The sequence below is a fragment of the Dermacentor albipictus genome, chromosome 7 (assembly GCF_038994185.2).
Source record: "Dermacentor albipictus isolate Rhodes 1998 colony chromosome 7, USDA_Dalb.pri_finalv2, whole genome shotgun sequence".
Taxonomy (NCBI): domain Eukaryota; kingdom Metazoa; phylum Arthropoda; class Arachnida; order Ixodida; family Ixodidae; genus Dermacentor; species Dermacentor albipictus.
The window spans coordinates 23,782,450-23,807,264 of NC_091827.1; the positions used below are offsets into that span (position 1 = coordinate 23,782,450).

At 46.4% G+C, this 24,815-nt stretch overlaps 2 protein-coding genes across 2 annotated transcripts in view; both read left to right on the forward strand.

Annotated features, from left to right (window-relative positions):
- Window positions 1-24,815, forward strand: part of LOC135915669 (uncharacterized) — a 226,883-nt gene that overhangs the window by 93,226 nt on the left and 108,842 nt on the right. The window lies entirely within an intron of this gene.
- Window positions 1,241-2,101, forward strand: LOC135915684 (very long chain fatty acid elongase AAEL008004-like). Its single transcript, XM_065448818.1, has one exon. It carries the CDS (start codon window positions 1,256-1,258, stop codon window positions 2,099-2,101), a length of 846 nt encoding a protein of 281 aa, XP_065304890.1. The 5' UTR covers window positions 1,241-1,255.

Here is a 24,815-nt window from a genome sequence, read left to right on the forward strand (position 1 = left end):
CCAACGCACTGTTTCGATTTTACCGTAAGAAAGCAACAAATGCAATGCCTCATAGCCCCATAAAGCAGAGGTTACAAGGACACAGCAAAGTGAAGCGAACAGTGCTTAAATTGTTTCTAACCACGCATATAACATACAGAATAGCTTTTCGAGAAATTTCATCATCAATGGCTCATACCACAGTGAGCAAAGGCCCATAACCCCGCAAGCAAGCAAAATATGCAGTGACACCTAGTCCTGTAAGGTTCATGGCTACTCACTCTGCGGGAATTAGCTGAGATGACACTACCTCTGTTGTCGTTGTCGGTGATCTGAATGTGAATGTGTCGGTGGCAAAAAGGGAGCTGTTTACGCGTTCCGTGTCCCAGACATATATCTTCTGATGCCACACCAATCAGGCCCAACCGACAACCCAGTGACGTACGTGCACCGATTTGACATTATCAAAGAACGTGACTCTAGTTGCGAGTGAAATACTCACTTTGCGTGAATTAGCTGCAATGGCACTACCTTTGTTGTCCGTGTCGGTGATTTCAATGTTGATGTGTGGGTAGCGAAAAGGGAGTGGTTTACGCGTTCCGTGTTGCAGACATATATCTCATTTATGCGTTTAAATGTACTTGAGCAGCCGGCGTCGCAGACAGGCCCAAGCAAAAAGCTGCCTCTTGCATCACACTGGTTCTCTAGGAAATCCAGGAAACATAACTTTGACTGTACGGAAGCCGTCGGCTGCGGTGGTTGACAAATAATAAGAAAAAAAAAATAGCGAAGAACGGAAACCCAACGAAGCTTCGTGGGAGCCGTTATCTCGGCCAGTCATCTCACCCGGAATGCCCACGAGCTGTCGGCATTCCGGGTGAGAGAGCTAAAGCTTCCTCTTATTGCATCACACCGGCTCTATAGGAAACCAGCGCGAGAAAAACAGCGCGTATTATGCGCAGTGAGGAGGAAGCTCCCATGTATAAATAAGAAGGCGTAATCTGAGCTGTCCGGAAGAACGAGGGCTTCCAAGGCACGCGTGGTGGGAGATAATGCCCCGTTCAGGCCCTTTTCCGCCAAGCTCGCCCTCACACGGCATGTGCACGGGCGCCTCGCCTTGGCCCGGCCGAAAAAGAAAACCGGTAGGGGTGTGAGGGAGAGAAAGACAGAGAGAGGAAGGGCACTGGGGCTCCCTTGCGAATCAAGGTCACAGTGTTCCTGGGGGGCGGAGGCTTCATTTCGGTTTCAGAACGGCCTCACGAACGCCGAAGACGCGATGGAAAATTCGGGCACAGTCGCCGTCACCTCGGATTCGACGGCGGTGACAGTGTTCCTGCGGCGGGATCCCCGAACGGAGGGCTGGGCCCTGGTGGGCAACAAGCAGTTCATCGTGGGGCTGCTCTGTGCCTACGTCTATGTCGTCAAGGTGGCCGGACCCCGCTTCATGCAGGGCCGTAAGCCGTACGATAACCTCAAGCCGGCGATTGCGATCTACAACGCCGCCATGGTGGTGCTCAACTGGTACTTCATGGTGGCCTACCTGACGAGGAGCTATTTGGGCGGCGGCTACAGTTTCGTGTGCCAGGGCATCGACTACGACGCGCGCGACGAAATGACCATGAGCTTCCTCGCGCACTGCTGGTGGTACGAGTGGGTGAGGGTGGCGGACTTTCTGGACACTGCGTTCTTTGTGCTGCTCAAGAAGGAGTCCAACATATCCGTACTGCACGTAGTTCACCACGCCTTGGTGGTCTTCAACGGCTGGTACGGGCTCGCGTACGGAGCCGACGGGCACATCGCCTTGGCCCTGATCTTCAACAGCTTCATCCACGTGGTGATGTACTCGTACTACTTCCTCTCCTTGCTGGGTCCCGCGTTCCGCAAGCACCTCTGGTGGAAGAGGTACCTCACCCAGCTGCAGATGTTCCAGTTCTTTGTGCTCATGGCGCACGTGTTGTTGCCGCTGTTCTTTGAGTGCGGATATCCACTGGTGCACGTGTACATCGGCCTGCCCCAGGGAGTCTTCTTTATCGTCATGTTTCTCAACTTTTACTTTAAGAACTACAGCGACAGGGAAAAAACGGCAGCGTCGCATAACGCCTCGAATACCAAGGTTCAGTGACTGCATTGTTATATATAAAAAAAAACTTGAACTTTTTTTTTGTTTCTTGTTTCCATTCAGAGAATATATGTATGTTATAATGCTTGTTTAAAAAGTGATTTCTTTTTCCGCATGCGCTTGCAGCTGCGTGGTTGAAAAGGAGTTTGCTGGCTTTGGAAATACTTATATGCTACGGGTGGGGAAGTGGCATATTCTCAAAAAATAATGCTACGCCACGTATGCTGTTTCCTTTAGATTTAAGTATAGTCTTTCAAGTTTAATGTCATGATAGTGGCAGCATGGGATTTCATCGTTGCAGCAGATTCCATGGTTGTAATTAAAAATATATATACGTCAGTAGTAAGCCGTGTGAGTGGCGTATACGTGAGTAGAGCTTTTATATCGTTTCAGCGTGCCAGTAGAGTCAATATATATGGCGGCGCTGTTTTTGCATGAATGCTTAGCGCCACGAAGGAGCAAAGTGAATGCTTTACAAGCCGTGCTCCTTATGCTGAACGCTTCGTGCTCCTCAAAAGCTATCGCATTACAGTATTTATGCCCTTCGAGAGAGAGAGAGAGAAAGGCAGGGAGGTTAACCAGAAGTAGTTCAAGTTGGCTACCCTGTACGGGGGGAAGGGTTAAGGGGAATAAAAAGAGAGAGTGGAAGGAGGAGGTAAAGAGAAAACGAGACGAGCACTAACAAAGCGCGTACACTATAGAGCGGTAGGGGGCGGCGTTCTCAAAGTCTATCGTTAAGCCCCGTAGACCACCGGAACCTTAATAACGCGAGTAAGGCCTTCAACGCGGATGTTCTTTCAGAGCACTGACCTAAAGCTTTCAGTTCTGATAGTAGACGATTGTCCAGCTGGTTCAGCAATCTACACATCACTTGTCTCTGGGCACTTTGCTTCCGCAGAATGTGGTTGTCCTTACGGACTCAGAGGCCGCCTTACAACAACTATGCCGTGCTCTGCCATCCCTGAAGTTCCCACGCAAATCACAAGCCATCATGAAACAAATCAAGAACAAAGGCTTTACGGTAATTTCAGTGGGTTTCCTTCCACATTGGTATTTCTGGCTGCGAAAAAGCTGATGCGCTTGCATACTAAGCGCTCTATCATCCTCCCAAAGTCAAGTCTCCAAAGAGTAATCAGGTGAAAAAATCTGACATACCAAATCACTTTGGGTTGCTTTGGGTTCCACTGCATATGCCCTGCGTAGCCAAAAGATTTCACCGAGAGGAAGCCTCACTTCTGTATCGAATAAGGACAGGGTCTGCTGGTACACCGGCCGGGTTATTTAAGACGGGGCGAATCATTTATCCGAACTGTATGCCATGCAAGGAAACAGGAGACATTGAGCACTTTTTGTGGTCCTGCCAGAAATCCCAAGATGAAAGGGACGCTCTCCTGAAGAATCTGTAAAAAAAGATGGATCTTCCGCATGGATGCCTGCGCCACCTTATATTTCCCGAGGGATTAGTTATAGCCTGCAAAGAAACTTCACATCTCCTTATCGAATTCTTAGGAGAGACTGGCTTGATGGACATATGGTGAAACTCTTCAGCCGTATTGTAAGAGACGCTCGGGCGGAGCAATTGCCGGCCTTGATCGCCAGGTTAAAACCGCCTGTTGCTACAATTCACCACCACCACCACCCCCACCATCTAATGCGTGTGTCTCCAGCGAGAGTGACCAGGGCGCTGAGTGACCTTTTTCTGAATTATTCTATTAGAAGTCTTTCATTTAAAAGAACAAGGTGTGCATGCCATTGTATTCACTTTCTCTGCGTAATTATGGCATGTAGTTAAGAATTTCATTTACGTCTGGAATAATAAATAGCGGCTATCTTTACTTTTACTGAAGTTTTAGTTGATCGCACATTTTCTACAATTGCTCGAAAAAAAAAACAGCAAAAACCATTTTTCCCCTCAGACACAAAATTCCAGAAATGTTGCATACCTAGTTTGGAGCTCGGGAATGTAGAGCTGATGATGAAATTTAGACTTTTATTTGGCGCTATGATCTGTTCTATCAGTGTCTCTCTGAGTACGTATAATAGTCCACCTGCTTGACTTTGCTTATGGCCGTCTACTTAGCACAAAGCTGTCGCAGAGGGTGAGCTCAAAACCAGCATCTGATTTCTCCACCTGTCTCCACATCCCAAGGGTGCGCCTCCAAGCGATCAAAGTCGGCGGCTATGGGGTTTGGCCTGATGTGTACTCTACACCATTTGTTTACCGACAAGTATACGCTAAAAAAATCCGAGGACACCTACGCAGCTGCTGTGAGTGGTGAATGCGAAAGCATTAAGTTCAAATAGAGCACCGCTGAGCGGTCCCTTGAGTTTTGCGCGACCAGTAGTGATGTTTTCGAGCTTTGCTGCTGAGCGTGAGGTCGGGATTTGTGATTAAATTGGTGCGGGTTATTTTTCTTTCGTACAGTTTTTACGTCAGTATGTTGGCTATAGAGCAGAGTAATTTCAACGATATTGCTGAGAAATCAAGGACGCCGCATGCCACCAACCCCCTGCGGGACGAGTGACCGAGGAATCTGCAGTAGCAGCCACCACGGGCGGCAGGCGCGCAGGAGCTAATCCTGCGCGCGCGAGAGAGAGAGATAGAGAGAGAGAGAGAAAGAGGGAGAAAGAGAGAAAGGAGTGAGTGAGTGAGACAGATAGAGAGGGAGTGAGTTTGTGAGTGAGAGAGAGGAGTGAGTGAGAGAGAGAGAGAGGAGTGAGTGAGAGAGAGAGGAGTGTGTGAGTGAGTGAGAAAGAGAGAGAGATGCAGACCATGCACTGGCTTAAAAGAGCGAGGAGGGGGCACCCACACGCACGCGCCACGCGACGGCCTCGCCTCCTACAAGCCTCCTCGCCCAGTGCCATTGCGTGGCCGTGTCTGCTCCATGGAGGCGGGCTGGTGACGTGGCGTCGCGGTGATGGCCCCTCCCCTCACGCAACACGTAGCGTACTATCGCGGCAGCAGGCGTTCGCATTCGCTTTCTCGCTCAATGCGCCGTTTGATGCTTTCGCATCAATAAAGAATTCTGTGGTCCTACGCGTCAAAACCAAGAAATGATAACAAGACACGTGGTAGTGGTGAACTTTGAATTAATTAAGACCCCTTGAGGCTCTTGGTTATATACGAGGATTTTTTTTCAAGGCTGCTTGATAGGACACAACAGAAAAGTAAATGGTAATGTAATGTAAATTTCATGTTGCGCAGATCGAAGCAAAGCACCGTGTAAGAGTATATCGTAGGGAAGAAAACACATGGCGCCTATAAATTGAAGAGCGATGCAAATTTGATTCTGCACGAGGCCATTGGAGAGTTTTGCGCTCGTAACAAACTGTGTTCCCGTTTCACAAAAGAAGCGGTCGTGGCAAAACGAACCTCCGGCTGACATCGCATGAACTGCTCACAGAGCACAGCATTCGCTCAAATACCAGTCAAGTGTCCTTGACTGTTTTTCAACCACATATGTACAGAAAAAACATAACATAAGTATCAGGAATTACCGAATAATGAATATCTTCCTGGTAGATTTCAATCCCTCTTCTATCTACTTCTCTGATTCCTTTTTCCTTTTCCATCGGCGCCTTTCGCTACTAAAGGTTGACCAAACGCTGGCAACGGAAGTTGTCAATATCTTTCATTCATTCATTACAATTAATAGAACTATATCAATTACTCTATCAAGTACCATTTCAATAAATCACTCCGATTCAGCACTATAACCACAATGAGGGCTGAATTATATTTCGGTACATTACAAATGCAGTTTCGTAACCTTCCTTGTAAAGCATTTTTAAGCTGAAAAAAATATGAAACATTTGCACACATATAGTGCGAAAACTAGAAATTCGAGGAAAAGTTGTTATGATAATACTTGTCCGGAGGCAAGCTTGATACAGAGCATGTGATAGACACAGAAAGTCAGTGGTGTGCGATTTCCCGTTGTCAAATTTCCTTCCAATGGCGTTAGCCGCTCAGCGCTTGTGAAATCATCCCCCCTCCACCCCCCGCCCCCCGCCCCCCAAATACAATCACTTTGATACAGGCATACCTCATGAAATTACCTTCACTCTGCAGTCCTGCGGAAGAGAGAATACTAGTCATGTGAGGCTTTAAACGACGACTCGCAGATAAGCGCGCACACACAGCAGGCACATACACACACACCACACACATGCGCGCAAACAAACAGAAAAAAAAGAAAAAGAGCTACACGTCACGCTCGCACTCTGCTGCACTGAGAATGATACAGGCACGTAATTACGTCCCGGGAGAATCAGGCGCGCCATTCGCAAACGGGGTTTTATGCAACATCGGGGCTGTCGATCTCTATCCACAGCCACGGTGGCCGCGTCCAACGTCCATCGAGCGCCGCAGTGAGGGACCGGAACAGGGCATAAAAACGCCAGCGCAGTTGCACTGTGAGACGATCTGCAGACCAGCGTCTGGAAAGGAGGGAATAGAAAGGAGTGCGACACTTACAAGTTTCCCCAAGGCAACAATCCGGAACGAACGACGGACGCGCCGTGTTATGTTCTTTCCACTGTGCATACGATAGGCCAAGTCACGTGGGTCAGATGGAGTCTCGAACGACGTTAGGGAAGTCGACTTGCCACGGGGTGGCCCCGGGTAGGATCGATGCCGATTCAGCCCGAATTGCGTCAGGCTATCAGCGTAAGGGCACAGAGCAATAAAGAACGAAGCCGGTGGTGGTTAGAACGACGCCCCAAAACATGCCGGCAAAGTTTTCTTCCTTTCTTTATTTTTATGAGGAAGTGAATCTCAAGATCCTTCCTGCTTTCTTTTCTGCCCTATCCTCGCTGCCATTCTGTCGGAAGAGCCGTTCTGTTTTGTCTCTTAGCCACGGGCCACTGTTTGTCTTTGTGCGGATAACAATTCTCCCATTTCGGCAGCATTTTTGCACAATGACGTACAGATATATGAATGTCCCAAATCACCTCTTTGACTGGCGTACTCGCGATGAACGAGAACAACCGGAGAGGCTTTGTCGCACTCAATTCCATCTGAGAGTTTGGCATTGTTTAATTCTGTATGGAGAAATAAAGAATCAAATGATAGTGTCAATTGAAAGAAAGCAGTACCATCCACCGAGAAAAATGGAAGCTCTGTTCCAATGATGAAGGTATGACGGCGGCTTCAACGGCACTGTGGGTGACACGTTGTGGACGTAGATTAAGCTTGTTTTAGCCAACACCGGTATGAAATGAATTTCAAGCATCGGAACAGTTTAGTCCGAAAATAATTAAGGAGAAACGAAAACTTGGAAGGCGATTTAACCTATAGTTAACGTCGAACAAGACAATGTGTTCCCGGGTGACTTGGGGGACAGAATGAGGCGTATCATCCGTACAATTTATAACGAGGCCCGCAGCCTCTTAAAGGACAGCGTCTGCGTCTTAGATGAGAGGCGCAGCGTGTATATCACCAACAGCGACTCAAGACCCGATTTTTGTCACGAGGTGACAATGCGAGCCCCCTCCTCACTTGTACCACCGCACGCTGCTACCAGTGGTAATGAGGTATGGCGCGGTGGTAGCGATGCCACTGGTGTCACTGGTATAAATGGTAGCGCCTGGTGGTAGTACCGCTAGTGCCGGTACCGGTACCACCTGAAACACCGTTGCCAAATCTATCTTCGGGATCGGTGCACATTTTTCGACAGCATTATCTCCTGAATCGGCCCACGAGAGAGACCAGAAATATATTCTACGAAGAAAACAGGGCTAACTCGCCATGATAGGAATTGCTAAAAAGCAGAATTAAGAGATAAAGCCCACTTCCCATACTTATCAACAGTTACGTGACCAGTCAGGGCAGTTATACGTAACCATGTCGCTCTTGCAATTCTTTTCGTGTAGACCATTAGGTATAACGTGAGTCTCCGCCGTCTGCAATATTACGTGAAACGTCAGCACGGGCCCTCCCACAGACGAAATAGGTGGCCTGTTAACTCTGCACTAAACACGGCAATGTAGCTTATTACTTTTTCATTTTTTTTTTACTTTTTGCAACCTACCGCTTGCCTCGACGTATTATTGTAACGTGCGAGAATTCCGACTCGTAGCAAACTCGTGCAGCTATCTTGTTTCCAGTAGACCATCGTGGAACGCCAGATGTAATTTTGACCCTTTCAAGTAACGCCACCTCTTACATCCGGCAACTAATTACTGGATCTTGAGTAACAGTCTTTATTTTAGCAGGAGCTGAACCTTTCGTGCAAAAGACGGTGTTTAAATATGAAAAACCTCCTGGTGAGACGCTGTGGATTGGCAGAATTTGAGAGCTCTGTTGGGTGGCTTCAACTTAGAGGGCTCCCCTCCCACCAGTCTACCCTTATTAAAGCACATTCGATTACCATAATTTGCCGCGTCCCACGAAGGAACCCAGCTGACAGGTACATCGGGCGCGCTTATTATCTCACGTCTCATGGTCACCTGCTTCTCGTAATAGGATCTCTCTGCTCTTTACGCCTGAGTAATATTACAACGTGGATATCAGAGGCAAGTCCAAGCTTCGCGCTGAAGTGAGTCTAATCTAATTTTACTTATTTCGCCTTCATTAAGTCGAAGGCTCGAGGCAATCTGTCATCCGAAAGGCCCCAATAACGTTGATGTTAGTACTTTTTTCTGCGACGTCACCCGTATTATATTAGGCTGCTTTAGCTAAACGCTACGACTTGCCTTTATTGCAACTAATGGTTTTTAATTTGGCCAGCTTTTGGTTATCATAGGTATTCCGCATCTCGAAGGCACTCTGTGAGGAAAGCGCAGATGAACTAGCACGTGGAAACGCTGGCATGGTACCAGGATTCCAGTGGTAACGGTAATCCGAAACGGTCCTCTAAAACTTCCTAATAGAACGAGTAACAGCAGGCGATACCGGTAGAAAAGCAGTACAGATCAGTTGTGTTATGGCAACGCTTTACAAAAATCTAACAATTTTCCGGGACATACGGCGTTGCTGAGGCTCTTAATTACATTATCCCATTTCGCGGTGTCATTCTCGAACCACCATTGCTGCTATGTCATCGTGGCCTGAAATCATCGCACTATATAGAGGTGCATGTTGCAAAGCGAAAACACCTGAACTTGCTCATGAGGGCAGTTCATTGCAAGCCCATAGGTTCAGCTACCACTGTGCGAGTGCATATGTGTCGAACAACATCTGCTTCCTTTATTATGATTATTATCGTTATTATTACACTCACGCACTCATCCTAATCTCCGCAACATACCGCCGATAGCGGTCCTCCCAGAGCGCGTCACTATAAACAGAAGCCAGCTTAAAGCCAGCTTTTCGCGTGAACCGTACGCGATTGCCACTCCTTCCTCATCGATTTATGCACCGCATCTCTGAGTCGTCCGTCGGCCACATTTCCTAAAAGCGGTGTAAGCGTATCCCCCTCAGTTGCCGTATCGGAAAACAGCTTCGATATGAATAAATGACCACGATTTTGACACACCTTCAGAGCTTCAAAATCTCACTTTTACGCGCCGCAGTAGTTCTACAGCACAGCAATAAAAATTTTGGCGGGCATAAAGGCGACGCCCCTTCCCAGTACAATAGGTCACTGCGAGGAATATACAAAATAAAAGATCAGCCGCGCCGCTGAACTTTGCATATCGTCATTGACTTTATTACAGCCGCGTGGAGGCCTTCGTTGCGTTTCCTATAAAGATAAAAACAAAAGCTCCCTGCCACCACTCGAGTCGACGCCCGCAGTTTATGATTTGTAGTTCCTCTAGCGGAAGTGCCCCAGCAGTTTCCATCTGCTCCGATGTTTGCGTAACGTTACCATATGCGGTGCATTTGTTTGCTACCGTTGTTTATTTCATCTTCTGAAATCTTTACTTTTCCTTTTTGTTCCACTCACACCATTCGTGTCAAACGATAAAGGGTATTGGTCCTGAGACTTGCTCCTACGCATGCCGTTCGTTTTTTTTTTTTTAAGTTTATTGATGCAGGGATTTGGGGAAGCCTAACGCGAACGCTTTCTTTTTTTTATTTTTTTCTCAGAGGAAACACAGTTACGTCGTTTCGGCGATGTGCGTGAGCGAATAGAAGCGCCGCATCAAGCTTACATCGAAGGTTGCCTGCACTCAGCAATGACCGTCTGCATCTTCTCGCAACTTTTCTTTCTGGAGCGTTTGCAATTTCATCGGTTGTTTTGTTGACCGTCGCTCGGCTGTCGATTGGTCCACTTCTGTAGCACTGGATATTCATGCGTCGTTGGAGTAGGGGACACCACGAACAATCCACGAGTGTATCAGACCTTGAGTATAGAGGATACCACGAGGACAAAGTGTTCTTGACGACGCGACGGTCAGAAGGAAGAACGAGAGGAGGTCTGCAGAATTTTGTTTCCACAATAAATATTATTTGACCTTTATATGTACTTCGGTATCCACAACACGAGGTGTTGCGAAATGCGAAAACACACGTGTGCTTGGATTTAGCTGCACGTTAAAAACCCCAGGTGGTAAAAATTTCCGGAGTGCCCCCACTACGGCGTGCCTCATAATCAGATAGTTGTATTGGAACGTAAAACCGCATAATTTCTTTTAACATGAAGCGTTTAACACATGGTGATCATTTTTATAGATTCAAAAAGAATGGAAGCATTACCAGGTCAGCCATCGAGATAATTAAGCGAGAGATGTTTAGACTTCTGTTGGGGGAAAAATAAAGGAGTGAAGATATCAATACACCCGGGGGCGTTACAAGCATCGCTAACTGTATAATACAGAGAGGGTTTGAATGACTAGAGAAAGTTCAATGAGATACTGGCAATAACTTAGACTGCAATAGGTATATATACTATCTGATTATCTCTCGCAGGTCACGTGACTATTTGTCACCACCCCGTTTCGAGGGGCACGCCAATTGAAATAACCTAATAATTCTCGTCTTCTTATTCATTGCCAGTAATCACCGTGACATGGTTCTGGTGCCACAGCACGTGGAAAAGCATGGTTTTGAGGATTAGTTCCTTACTTACGGAGAAACATCGCTGGTCGGTGTGATATGGACACCACCCTATGCAAGAAGGACGACGTTGCGCGCATCGGCCGGTACGTTTCTGCTCCGCACACCCTGGGAGGGGGACGTATTTGCATTCTTGCGGGCGATATTAGCGCAGCGTTCTAGGAAGTAATGTGCATCGCAAATATTATTTGCTCTTGAGGAGATGGCACTGCGCACAGTAAGATCATACTGCGGTCGCAGCAAAAAGAAAAGATCAGATCCAGAAGAATCGCCGAGTTCAACTATTTATTTATGTTATTTCAAAGCTTAAAAATTGTTTTTTTTTTCCTTCTCAAACGGAGAAATTACTGCTCAGTAAATAAAAGAATAAAGAAAGGAAACCACAATATCAACGTGTTTTTTTTTCCCCTTTACAGCGTAAGCTGTTATAGGGCTCACTCCTAAAGCCGCTCTTGGTGGATATGCCTATTATATATATTTTTTTAAATGTCTGAGTTCCAACCGGAGCCATTCAGCCACTCCTTTTTTTCTTTTTATCTTTCATGATATTTACTGCAGGCGTGCATCACTCGTGCTGTACACAAACAGATAAACGAGCCATTAAGTTTATGGCGCTCCGTGTACGTGTCTTCGTCGGCGTGCAACTCGGCCATCCGATGCTCGCAGGCAGCTTTGAAACAATTCCCTTTAGAGGCGTCTCATCGCACGAAGTGTCACGTGTGCAGCTACGCAGTCGCATGCGCAAGTTGCTGTTTTTCTTTTTCTAAAACCAATTCAGAGCTACATGTATGTCCCTGCCTTATCATTGCAGATTACAGCCGTCAGTCATTATAAAATCATCGATCAGTTCAAAAGGTCTACAGAACGGCTTTTTTTTTATTATATGATATAAGGAGATGTTGGCGCACAGTTTAAGGCACCGGCTACTCCTCATCTCTTGAGTGGTTCCGTCATACATCATACAGGGTTCAAGGTTACATATCAAATAGTCTTTTCACACAAGCACCAGGACTTATCACGCAACGTTTCCACAGAAAGACTATGACGTAAAGAACAGATGGTACATACAATATACAATGTAAATGTCTCCACACTTATGTAGATGAAAGTCTCAAAAGTACAAAAGATATTGTCGCCTAATAACACATTGTTCTGCGCAGCGAGCCGGTTGGGGCAATCTGTCGCGCACTGCATATATATGTAGCTCAGCGCAATTGTCGCGCCAATCTGTACAATATTGTAAATACTCAAAACAAGAAGTTTTAGGCTCCCTCACAGTCGAAAGTCGTTGAATGAAATGGCAGCAATTTCCCGACACGCGCCCGTGTCGGGAGCTCGGGTCTCCTTCATGGCCGTCGAAGAGGAAACAGTTGTTCTGAAGTGGCATTCGCGGCGGGTATCAGACGCGAGGGTCGGCATACTCGAGGACCCTTTGCGAGCCGAGGTCTTCCGTGCATGGCGGTTACGACTTCCGGTGCTTGGGCGGAAGTGTGGGGAAGCGGTGCCGCACGATAGCGATCTGCCCACCTCATAGTCGACAGAGGGGCGTCGAACACGTCAGCTCTGTCCACGCCTGTGGGAAGCACCACTCACCAAATTTAAGGAAGTTCCGAACTTGTCACTGTTCCTTTAAACAGAGGCAACGCTTTATGAACGCGCTGAGAAGTCTGTGACCTAGCGGGGGTTGTGTCAGTGCGCAATGCTCTTAGAGGATCATCATCAGCACGTTGCTGCGGTAACGTGAAGGGCGCGGTCCTCCCGAAAATATATGATGACACACTACGTCAACTCTATACTGTCGAAAACCTCTGCAACGAACGTCTCTACAACGAAGTGACATGTATAACGAAGGAATATTTGTGTGCCGCTTATATTGTGAGCGGGGCGGTGCGCGACATAAAGAACAATTTCGGAGGCCCCAGAATCTTCGTTACAAAAGCGTTCAACTACTATAGACGTTTTGCTCTGAACTCTACGAATGTTCTTTGTAAAGTATGCTGATTGACTACGTTGCACTTATGTCGACTGATTACTTTGTATAAAGACTTCTTCGGTAGGACATGAACAAGACACAGAAGCAAGTAAGACTGTTCGTGACGTTTGTCCATAAACATCATACACACTTTCTACGTTCAGTGAGAAGTTCATGGGAAGATTAACTGATATAGAAGGACGCATCTCGTCAACTTACAGACAATCTAAACTTCTAAACTTGTCTGTATAAATGCATACCGATTTAATGAAGGCCTCTGTGCGAGTGCGCCTTCATTGCAGCCCATTTATATTGCAGAGAAATGTAGTTCAGTTTAGAAAATAATGCCAAAATATTTCCGCGGAACTTGTTTTTGGGATAGTGGGATCATGCCTATTGTAATAACGGTAGCATTGAGGGTCCCAAGAAAGTTGCCAAAACAAAAAGTTTCACAGCTGACGCGCCCTTTTTTTTTCAGGAAAGAAGGCACGCGTACGTACACGTACGCGTACAACGGATAAGTACACGTACAACGGATCATACTCCAAATTAATGCGGGCACTCACTCATCCACCGTCATCCTTTAAGATTTACTGTTAAAGAAAATTTGATCTCGGCAAAAGACAGGAAAATCCACGAGTCACCTACACAAGCAACGCTGCGTTCTTTGATGTGACGTACTTCGAAAAGCTTGCGGGCAGTTGTGTTCTTGTCCTACCCAATCTATTTGCCATGTAGTCGTCTTTCACAGAAGCATGCACTACAGTTCACAGGTAAATGACCACAACTGTTATGCCATATAAAGAAATAATTGGTGATCCCGTGCAGCGTCATATATACAGCTACCCACTCGGCCTGTACGTAGGCTTTCCCACAGGTGAGCTAAATTCCTTATTCGACACAAGAGGGCACGATATAAATGCCACTTAGTGTCTGTTTCAGAAAGATTGGAGATAACTTAGCACAACATAATGGAATACCGAGGTCTTTACCAAGCAAGAGCGTAGGGAACGTCCACCTTCCTGAAGTTCGGGGGTTCAATGCAGATAGGAGCATCGACTGGTCAGCGGTCGAGATAAGCACCCGAGATTAGCATCATTGGCGCCATGTTATCTATGCCGTTAGAGACTTAGATAAGTGTGACACAGGTTTTAATGAAGAGAGAGAAAATCAGTGAGATGTAGATTGAACGCTAAAGTGTAATAGATAAAATAAAGCCATATTAGCTCGAACACGCTAAGTGAATATTTATGGGTTTTTTTATTGCGACAGCGTGCCTTCTGGCATAAAGAAACAATTATAGCTGCCCAATTTCAAAGGCGGTTATCATCATCGCTATCATAGGGATCTCTAGTGGCGCCATCTTCTCCGGCAACATCTCTCTCTTATGAGCACATGATTAAGACACACATAAAGATTGCACCTGCGAGAGAGGCTACGGAAGCTCGATGAAGTACCCTGAACAGCTCTCGCTCTAATGGAGCATCTCTCCGAAAGAGCGCGAGGGATGTATTGCCGTTATCCCATTAGCAAAATTTAGCACTCTCTTTCCAACCCTTATATCCCTCACCCCAGTGCAGGGTAGCAAAGCGAGAACTCGTCTCTGGTTAACATCTCTCTCTCTCTGTCCCTATCTATCTATCTATCTATCTATCTATCTATCTATCTATCTATCTATCTATCTATCTATCTATCTATCTATCTATCTATCTATCTATCTATCTATCTATCTATCTATCTATCTATCTATCTATCTATCTATCTATCTATCTATCTATCTATCTATCTATCTATCTATCTATGTCTGCTGCCGCTGCCACCCGATAGTCTGAATGTACGCTTCCTGTCAGGCTGCCTGGCTCACTGCCCGCCTTGCGCCCGTGCAGGGCAACAGGAAAATAAACACGCAGTGTGTTATACAAAGGGCCACGTGTTACCATCCGCAGGTCCCGGCCTTCGGTGGTGCTCCTTAGTCGTCCCTCGCCGATTTCTCACTGCTTGCTTCCGTATAGTAACGCGCGTTGGTGTGGGGAGCTGGGAGGCACCCGTACGGCGTTACGCGAGCGGAGCACGCTCGGTTGAATTACGCAATGGCTGCCCCCAACCACCCCTCCTCAACAATGGCCGTTAGGGGGGACGGCGGAGTTCAGGGTCTAATGCACTCGCCGCGTCGAGGTCGTGAGTGCGTGACGATTGGGGCAGGCACGTCGAACCGCCACGTCCCTCCTGCCCACCGATTTATTGTTATGCACTGCCGGGTTGTAAAAAAAAAGAAAGTAAATTGTAACTGTAGAGTGGATGGCGGTCAGGGTTGACAGAAGGAGTGAAGCCTGCCGAATGCTGCATTACAAATCGGACGAGCAATTCGTATGTACAGGTGTTAAAAGAAAAGCACAGAGATTGCACGGGTTCAGTCGATTTGCGGGAACGAAAGCTCGAAGGGCATGGCAAGTTGTGACACGTTTACGTCTGCTGCATCTACGGACCTTGACGGACAAAATGTACGCAAGAAAAAGAAAGGAAGAAAACGTAACGTTTAGAGGGTGTGGATAAACGAGATTACGAGCATGAACAGAATAGTGTTTGCCATTTTATTCGTATTCGATTTGGAGGTTTACAGTTCGAAATTGTTGAGTATTCGTGTCTCCTCGTATATAGGCAGAACAGCCCTTACTGAAGTCTCGATAGAGATATAGCGGTGCAAGTGAGATCTGTTCCGATTGATACGATGGCAGTAGAGCCGCGCTTGTTGTATAATGACGCCAGTCCCTGAGGAAACGCACCGAGTGGATAATTTTTCTCAATAATTTTCAGTTATTCACTCTTGAAAGCACTTGGGCAGCCTATATATGAATTTGTGGCCTGGATTTAGGTAGTGCTAATTGCTAATTGCTTCCCAGAGCTTGGTTTAAGCAATGCTGCCTAACGTTTGTCTGCCAGAATATATTCACAAATAAAAGTGGCAGAGGCTGAATAAACTCACCAGATGATCAAGTTAAAGAAAACACTGATGTTCAATTCACCAAACTGCTAAATGAAAAATTAATTATCACTACCAGCTCATGAAGTTTCTCAAGACCCTTTAAGTCTACCTTGAGGCATGCCTGTGCTCTTTTAAACAATTTTGGTCGTTATATAGTGCGCCTGAGACAGCCTGTGCCACATAAAACAAATGCAAAATAAATCGCGGATCATGAGCATTTCATACGCTCAGTGATTGAGAGGCTCAAGCATGTGTACAGTTTGGGCGGGCTGGTCAAAACGCTACTCGCTGTTTCGTTTCTACAGCGAAGCTGTTTACGGCTAGAGTTCCATGCATCTTTCGTGTCCGTCAGCAAATCTGCGCGAGCAAAAATTCCAGCATAGAATTTGACTTCTCTGTCGTTGTAATGGGTAGGCCGTGTTAATTTTTTTATTTATTTACTTACGGCGGTATGAACCTTGTTTAAGGGGGTATGGGTGATTCATTGTCTTACATCACGGACAAATTTCTCGTTCGGTAGGCGTAGAAACCGCGGAAGTGATACGAGAGTGTCATGTGTACCTATCGTCACAGTGATCGATCACACAATAAATATATTCGTACCTTTGTTCAAAAATACTTTGTCACCTCTCTGCGGTGCGCTAAGCAGCCGTGCTGGTAAATCATCATCATGGTATCATTATCGTTAAATCATCATGGATAAATCATTAACCATTCCACTCTGTGAAAGTGGATTCACAGAGTGGAATGTTCACACACACACACACACATGCGCGCCCACACGCACACCATAGAAAACTTCTGAGTGAACGAAAGTTACAAGCAGCGCAATTGCCGGCTATGTATGCCAGGCTAACCCCGCCTGCTTCAACATCACCACCACCACCACCTACAAGCAGCGCGACGAGCGACCAGCACAGGTCATGCATTAGCGCCTCCTCCGTGGACATAAATGCTAGGTTGTCAAATAAACCCCGCCGACGTTTGACAGCTGGTGGTTCTGGACACTGCTTTATGTCCACCATTGCAATCTCTTTTTTTAATCCCGCTTGTCCTTTCAGTTTAACGCTTTCTTTCTCGTGGCGACAACCCTCTGGAACATCTCTGACGCTTCTCACGTCGCTTTTCTGACCAAGCCACGCTCAAAGTCGTGTCCGCGTGACGTTTCAAGTGGGATACTACATTTTGTTTCACGGAGATGTCCGCCCATCTGTCAGAGAAACGGCGCTTTTTGAACAGACCTTTCTTTCTCTCGTCGTTTCTTGCTTTCGGGTGATTCGTGTTGAGTGGACCACGTTGCCGCATGCATATTTCATGGGCCGATTATGCTGCCACTCAGTTCCTGGAGCTTATCCCGTAAGAGAAGTTGCTGAACGTTTGACAGAAGCGACGTTCGCTGCATCTTTCCGTGAAATGGTTATTGCGCCCCCCCCCCCCATCTTTGTCTCATTCTCTGCCATGCTAGCTGCACCGATATGAAACAAGCAGCTGCTGAAGCACGAGAAATCATCGGGGAAATTACCCGTATTCTTCATTTGAAGTATTGAAACAACAAAAGACAAGGAAATAAATGTGGATGATAAAACAACTTAGCATGAGTGAGAGCAAAACCCACACCTTCTGCATTTCACGTACAGTGTAATGTGGCGCGTCACCCGTGCAGTGTGCAACCCGTCGGCTGACACTCCATATGTGTCACAAGTCGCTCCATATGTGAAGAATGGAGAACATTTACCTAGTCCCTCTAGTGTGCGCGTGCATATGTGTGTGTGTGTGTGTGTGTGTGTGTGTGTGTGCGTGTGTGTGTGTGTTTGTTTGTGTGTGTGTGTGTGTGTGTGTGTGTGTGTGTGTGTGTGTGTGTGTGTGTGTGTGTGTGTGTGTGTGTGTGTGTGTGTGTGTGTGTGTGTGTGTGTGTGTGTGTGTGTGTGTGTGTGTGTGTGTGTGTGTGTGTGTGTGTGTGTGTGTGTGTGTGTGTGTGTGTGTGTGTGTGTGTGTGTGTGTGTGTGTGTGTGTGTGTGTGTGTGTGTGTGTGTGTGTGTGTGTGTGTGTGTGTGTGTGTGTGTGTGTGTGTGTGTGTGTGTGTGTGTGTGTGTGTGTGTGTGTGTGTGTGTGTGTGTGTGTGTGTGTGTGTGTGTGTGTGTGTGTGTGTGTGTGTGTGTGTGTGTGTGTGTGTGTGTGTGTGTGTGTGTGTGTGTGTGTGTGTGTGTGTGTGTGTGTGTGTGTGTGTGTGTGTGTGTGTGTGTGTGTGTGTGTGTGTGTGTGTGTGTGTGTGTGTGTGTGTGTGTGTGTGTGTGTGTGTGTGTGTGTGTGTGTGTGTGTGTGTGTGTGTGTGTGTGTGTGTGTGTGTGTGTGTGTGTGTGTGTGTGTGTGTGTGTGTGTGTGTGTGTGTGTGTGTGTGTGTGTGTGTGTGTGTGTGTGTGTGTGTGTGTGTGTGTGTGTGTGTGTGTGTGTCCTGTCTGTTGTTGTCTCTTCCTGCCCTTTCTACTTCCGTGTTTCTGCCATCTTTCTTACATCCTGCCTTCAACATATCTTCATTTCTATATTTTATCCCCTACTTTCTGATATGCAGGAAGGTATTGTGTTTGTGTCTAAAATCCTACCAAGATTGAAAAACGCAACACAAGAAGCGAAAGGCAAGCGACAGTGAGCAGCCTTCTTGGTTAGATGACATTTGGCAATGGTTTCCGTCTAGAAACTCTAATCGGTCTTTCAGTGGTGCGGCACATGGAAGCCGAATAAGCTTGATAATACAGGGCGAGTGCGTGTCTGGGCTAAATTCAAGTGAACTGAGGAGAACCTTCATTCGCACCTCTGTTCCTTCCCACGCAGCTGGGTTATGAGGGTAGGGCGTGTCTATGTTCGACATGAACTAATATTCTGCTTTTTGCTCTCTTCTCAAACACGTTGTTTATTTTCTTCTACAGCAGCGTAGGACCAGCTCGATGCGCATAAGCCGAAGTGAATGAGAGCAACAGGAGTCCAGAAAGAGTGAAGCTGGAAAGCTGTTGCAAAACATTTGCAAAATGAGAGACGCCGAATGTAGCACAGCTATTTTGCCACATCCGTAGGTCAAAATACGCCTCGAGTTTATTACCCGCTTTTCCTGGCCCATCGTAGTATGGCCAAAGTTCTTCTCTCACACGCTTCAGGGACTCGTCCTCTTTTATACAGACAGCGATGCACACGTAGCGAAGTCCATGACCCACAAAAGCTTTGGGCCCAAGATTCTCAGATTGCCGGGCGTGACTGGTAATGGCGATAAATAAAGCCCTCTCTCATTCTGGCTAATCCTGTTGGTGGCTTCTTCGAAAGCTTCTTTTCCGTGCCTAATAGAGAGAGCGTGCTCTACGAACCACTGTCCACTTAGTGGTCATACTGAGCCCCCCGTCGTACAACCCTGAGTGCTCGCCGGTGGTAGGACACAACCGCGGGTCCAGGACGGGACCGGACGATGGGAGGAACGCAATTTATGACACGCGACCGGCGCGATAAGATTATGGCGCAAGCTGTGAACAAAATAAGATATGAACACTGTCCGAAACGAAGCGAAAGAGGATTTGGCGGGGCGAGGTTGGCTGTCCGGACGCCGCAATAATCCGTGAAGGGCGATGGTCATCTGGAGGAGAAATAACGTGCGGTTTTCCCCTGACACGGTTGCGGCAGCGGTGAATCAGGGAGCATGGGTGGGTGTGGTAGCGGACGCGACTTTGGGGAATGGCGCAGTGGGGTGCCTAAGCAAAAAACGTGCATTGTTGGCGGTCAAAGCACAAACGCAGGGGAGCAGTGAGGCCAACGTTTATCCTCGCTGGACAGCAGCCGTACGAAACAGCATCGTCCATCTTAGGTCAAGCGTCCACTAGGGCGCTCTAATTAAGTACGTTTTTTGTTCAGTTCATTTTTATTCTTTCCATAGATGATTTTTTGATGATCCTAGTCATTATGGTTGCGCAGTATAGTTTAGTATAAATAGGAAGAGCAAAAAGGACAGAGTATATCAATAATTTGAATAAAACCATTAGGAACTGCCATTGGCTCGTAATATAGTATTTATATGCTCTAAGTATCTACTATAGCGCGAGGGTTTCTATTTCTTGATGACGTATGACGTATGACGTGATGGCGTATGCAGATTATTGAGGTTTATGACACATTTGATTCCATTTATTTTACCTTCAAGTACTTGATTAGAGAAAGGGGAGGACACTTCTCAGGAAATACAAAGCATGGTAAAATATTTTTTATTGCAAACGTAACTATTTCACAGATTGAAAGCGCAACGAAATCTAAAAGTGAAACATGAAATCAAGCCTAAACAAGGCATTTAGTAACATCAAAATGTAGGAATGTGAAATCCAAGCGGAACCTTGTTAGATTACTCAGCGACAATTAGTTATAGAAACATTAAACTCACACAAAATCTCAACGAACAACTAGCTGTATCATTGAGCCAACAATCATTTTCACCTCCGCCATCGACTGAAGTGATGAGCTCAACTCTCCAATATTATGCAAAGGCGTTTTGAACGTATTTTCTCCGATGCTACTCAAAGGTGTTGATCACTATTGGAAAAGCACACTGTTTTAAAGACATCCAAGCAGAAATGCTCTCATAACGGCCAAGCAAAATATATTTTCAACACAAACTCGCTTTCGCAAGCTCGACTAAAACAACCTCCCATAACTGAAGCATAACTGCGAGTCGGCCTAGTTGGATCTTAAAACTTTTTCCAGGCTTGTGAAGAATGGTATAGTCATTTCGTGTTTCCGGTCAGCGTTGTTGAAGTCATGTGACCAAGCTGGAAACATTGCATTTTTTTAGTAAGTTGATAGGTTGAGAAAATGCTGGGTACCCGCTCGCTGTGATGCTGGCGTCGTGCGCTAGACTAATGAAAAAACTTAAACAGGATAAAGGACAATGCACAAAGAATCAAAGGCAGAAGGATATAGCTTCCAAGGTTTCAGTGATTCCGTATGTGCACGGCCTTTCACACAGACTTAAAAAGGGGGCTGGTAGTTACGAAGTAAAAGTGGTATTTTCGGCAAAAAACAAGATAGGTAGTGTGTGTTCAAAGGTTAAAAATATGTTCGTAAGTAAAGGCTGATGTAAAGAACGAATGTAGTGCTAAACATCCACGGCAAGAATCAATTTGCTGATTGCGCGAAGAACGTTGTTTATCAGATTCCTATGACGTGTGGTCATGTGTACGTAGGCCAGACTGCGAGATGCATTAACACGAGCTTAAGGGAACACTTGTCTAGTCTGAAAGGTCGCCCTAGTACGCATTTGGCAATGCATTGCCAAGAACGTGATTGCTCACCTTGTCTTAGTAGCGCCGACAATTTGTATAGGCATAGGAATCAAACCGCGAGAGAAATTGTGGAGGCACACTGGATTGAAAAACAAAAAGAAAAATGCATCAGCCATGCTTCTCTTTCATCGCTGCATAAAGAAAATTCGTTTCTCTCATTAGATCTTTAACGCATTTTATTGTAAGTGGTTGTTTCATTAACCTTACTGTTTTTATGTTCACCGGGTGGCTTTGGTCCGCGTCTTTTTATCGCAAGTGTTATATGTACTATAGATGTGCTCTCTTGACTTGATCGCGCAGATCTGCGGGTATCATATGCGCTATAGGCGTGCTCTGTTGACTAGATCGCGCAGATCTGTGGGTATTTAGGCAGGTGGTTCTTCAAAAATAAAACCAGTTGTTAGAAAGCGCTCGTCCTTGTGTTGCTCCTATTCTTCGTCCCTGCTTGTTTGTGCACAAAAAGTTTTAAGATGACTCCCATAACTTTGTGTAAATTGTATGTAACTAGAGTAGAAATATTTTACTCGATGCCGTAAGTTTTCTTACCCGTACCTATAGGCGCACCTTGCAACGGATGAGGTAAGCGATAAAGCAATCGAAGGTGCGGGCACTCTACAAACACCCTGTCGTACGCCATGCCAACAATAAACGGGGTTCAAAAAGTGAATTTTTTTTCACCGATTTAAACATATACATTGTGTAAATGTAAGCGCTGTTAAACCAGCGCTTGGAAACGTATCGCAGTGACAAAATGTGTCGTCAAAAACCCTCAAGCGATTGATCTGCCCCCAACCTGCTGCACCTAACCTCGAAATTAATGTTCCCCCCCTACCCTGACGCTTGGTAATAAACGAGCTTCTTCAACGTGAATTCGTAGGTAATGTTTTTCTTTTTATTTAATGGAGGACAGAAGAAAATTCGCATAAGTAAAGGTTTCAAAGTAGTCTTTTTCTGACGATAGATACGGTATTTTCGGATATTTATATAACAGCAGCATGTGACATAAGCTTCATGAACTGCGTACTGTTCCACGAGGTACGATTCAGTTATGAATGAAATGTTCGATTAGCTGTCGCAGCACCGATACTACTTACTTTTCTGCTGTCACATACCGCCCATCACACTCTCGGCAGAAAGTCAACGAACCGAACGATCCCGAAGAATTCGTTACACGCGCAGTGCGAGTCGTGCCGTCTTCCCACTCAGGCTCATTCTGGTGGTTCGGTCCCAGCAGCGCGCTAAATCCCAACCTCATCTCAACCCCAGAAGGGTTGTAATGACGTCGTTCATGCTTAAGTGGCTCGCATCCGAACCTGATCAATTGAAGACGATACGGGCTTTCGGAGCAACCGCTTCCGTTTCTCCGAGTGAGCTTGTACGCCTTGTAGTGCAAACGCTTCCCCTCTGTTCGCGTAGACGCCAACAAGGGAAGAGTGTTAGTGCTAGTAAGGCCTTGAAGAATAGGATCGCTGTAGAGGAGTGGGCCAAATAAATGGTCCTATCCCCCGTAGGTTCCCGGATGTATGTCGCTCTGCCACATCTCGGTCTTGCCACAACCCATGCCGCTGAGTATTATGTGAATTCTTTGAGCCGCAGGTCTCAGCATTTCAGCGCCGGGCGAAATCTCCCGCTCAATATGTGCTGGCGCCGGCGCTAAGTCAGGTGCCCTGCTGAAGCTGAAAGGCGACTGTGCCAATTTTGTAAGTGGCCGCAAAGTTCTCTGTGGGGTAGAAAGAAAACAGGATAGTTGGGAGCAGTTCAACTAGACGAGCGCACGGCTTGCTACCCTACACAGGAACAAGGGTGGTGAAAAACCGGATTGCTAGAAAAGCAAGAAAATCGAGGAATTCTACGCTGTGTTCACACCAATATATGCGGAGCATATATTGCTTTTGATTTTTCGTTCTTTCTGTTTATTTCGTGATGGGCGCACCTCAGAAAACGTTCAGAGGTGCAGTCTTTGAAATCGATGCTAACAGCAGCTGGCTCACTGCGCGTCCAGACGACAATGAGCCTGCGAGTGAACGGCGAAGGCTCGGCTAGTTTTTCTGGCTGCATAGTGCTAAATAATATGTGCAATACTAGTAGCCTCAATATTCCGAATAATAAAGCCGGAAATCAATAATCAATAGTTTAGCTGAACATTCACTTCAAGATATAAGAATGAAAAGGACATGTTCTTTAGCAGTCAGTCTACTATATAGGGAAAATAGAAGGAATAAGGAAATTTGTTTCTGTCGCTCATTGTTTTTATTTTTATTCTACAAACTGAGTAAGTAGGCCTCTTTACGGGGCGCGCTATACCGAAAGACCAGATACACTGTTTGGACTATTGTTGTTTTGTGCCCGTAACTGACCACACGGAACGACATAAAACTATACACAAGGTTTTTGTTTTTGTTTATTTCGAAACAGGAAGATCCACAGGTCTGTGAAAAAGAAAAGAGAGGTTAAAGTAGGGCTAATAAGTCGGCGGCACGTACATAGGTCGGGCGGCTCCAGGCGCAACCGCTGGCACTTTTCCACGATCGCTATGCCTCTGAATGCGCTGCCGGTAATCATGAACGGGAATGGCAGCGATGGCGCTCCTCCCGCGTTCTCCGACCGGTCCAGGTGGGGTGTTCGACATCCAGCTGGTCCATCGGCGTCTAGCAATGGACCATGCTTGATAGATTCGGTTACGGGCCCCTCTCCAGGATGCAATGACCACTGAAGTAACTGTATACAAGTACAAATGAAAGAAATAAATAATCAGCAGTGAAACATCGTGTCAGATGATGACAGTAGAACTTTGTTTACGCGCGTGGCCATTCTGCGTGGTTGTTGTTGTTGTTGTTGTATTCCGCCTGCTACACTTTTCCCTTTGCAAGCCACTCTAACGACTTAGCGCAACAAATCGTTGCATACGAAGCTATTACGACTATAGCTACAAACTATGAAAATACATGCCATGCTAGAATTTTCGTACGACGGAGGAGCGGAACACAGGCATCAAATGCAACATGTTGTTGCGTCCCCAAACATGGCCCACAGTCACGAGGGTGACTTCCCGCGAAGAATGAGAGGGAAACTACACAGAATTGTTGTTGTTGTTGTTGTAGTTGTTGTGGTCGGCGTCGTCGCCCACCACGTAACCACTAGGGGATTGGCCATGGATCACACTGCAAAGAATCTACATCCCGCGGCTGTTCTTGCCATCTTTCGCATGATCTCCATCGCTGTCATGCACTTCTGCTGTTTTTCTTTTTCTTTTTGCCGTGAAGAGGAATCAGAGTGCGCACACACTCCGCCCTATTTAACTGAATTCTTTCTCGGTTGTCAAACAAGACGCAGAAGAAGGTTCGCAGCTTCAGGTATGGTTGCTATCTATCTAGTGAACTGAGTTGGTTGATACAGATGGGGGGGGGGGGGGTGGAGGGCAGTGGGTGACGACTGTCCCTGTCAGTACCAGG

What these genes read in the sequence shown, in the direction of transcription:
- LOC135915684 (XM_065448818.1), top strand. Translation starts at nt 1,256, where the DNA reads ATGGAAAATTCGGGCACAGTCGCCGTCACCTCGGATTCGACGGCGGTG.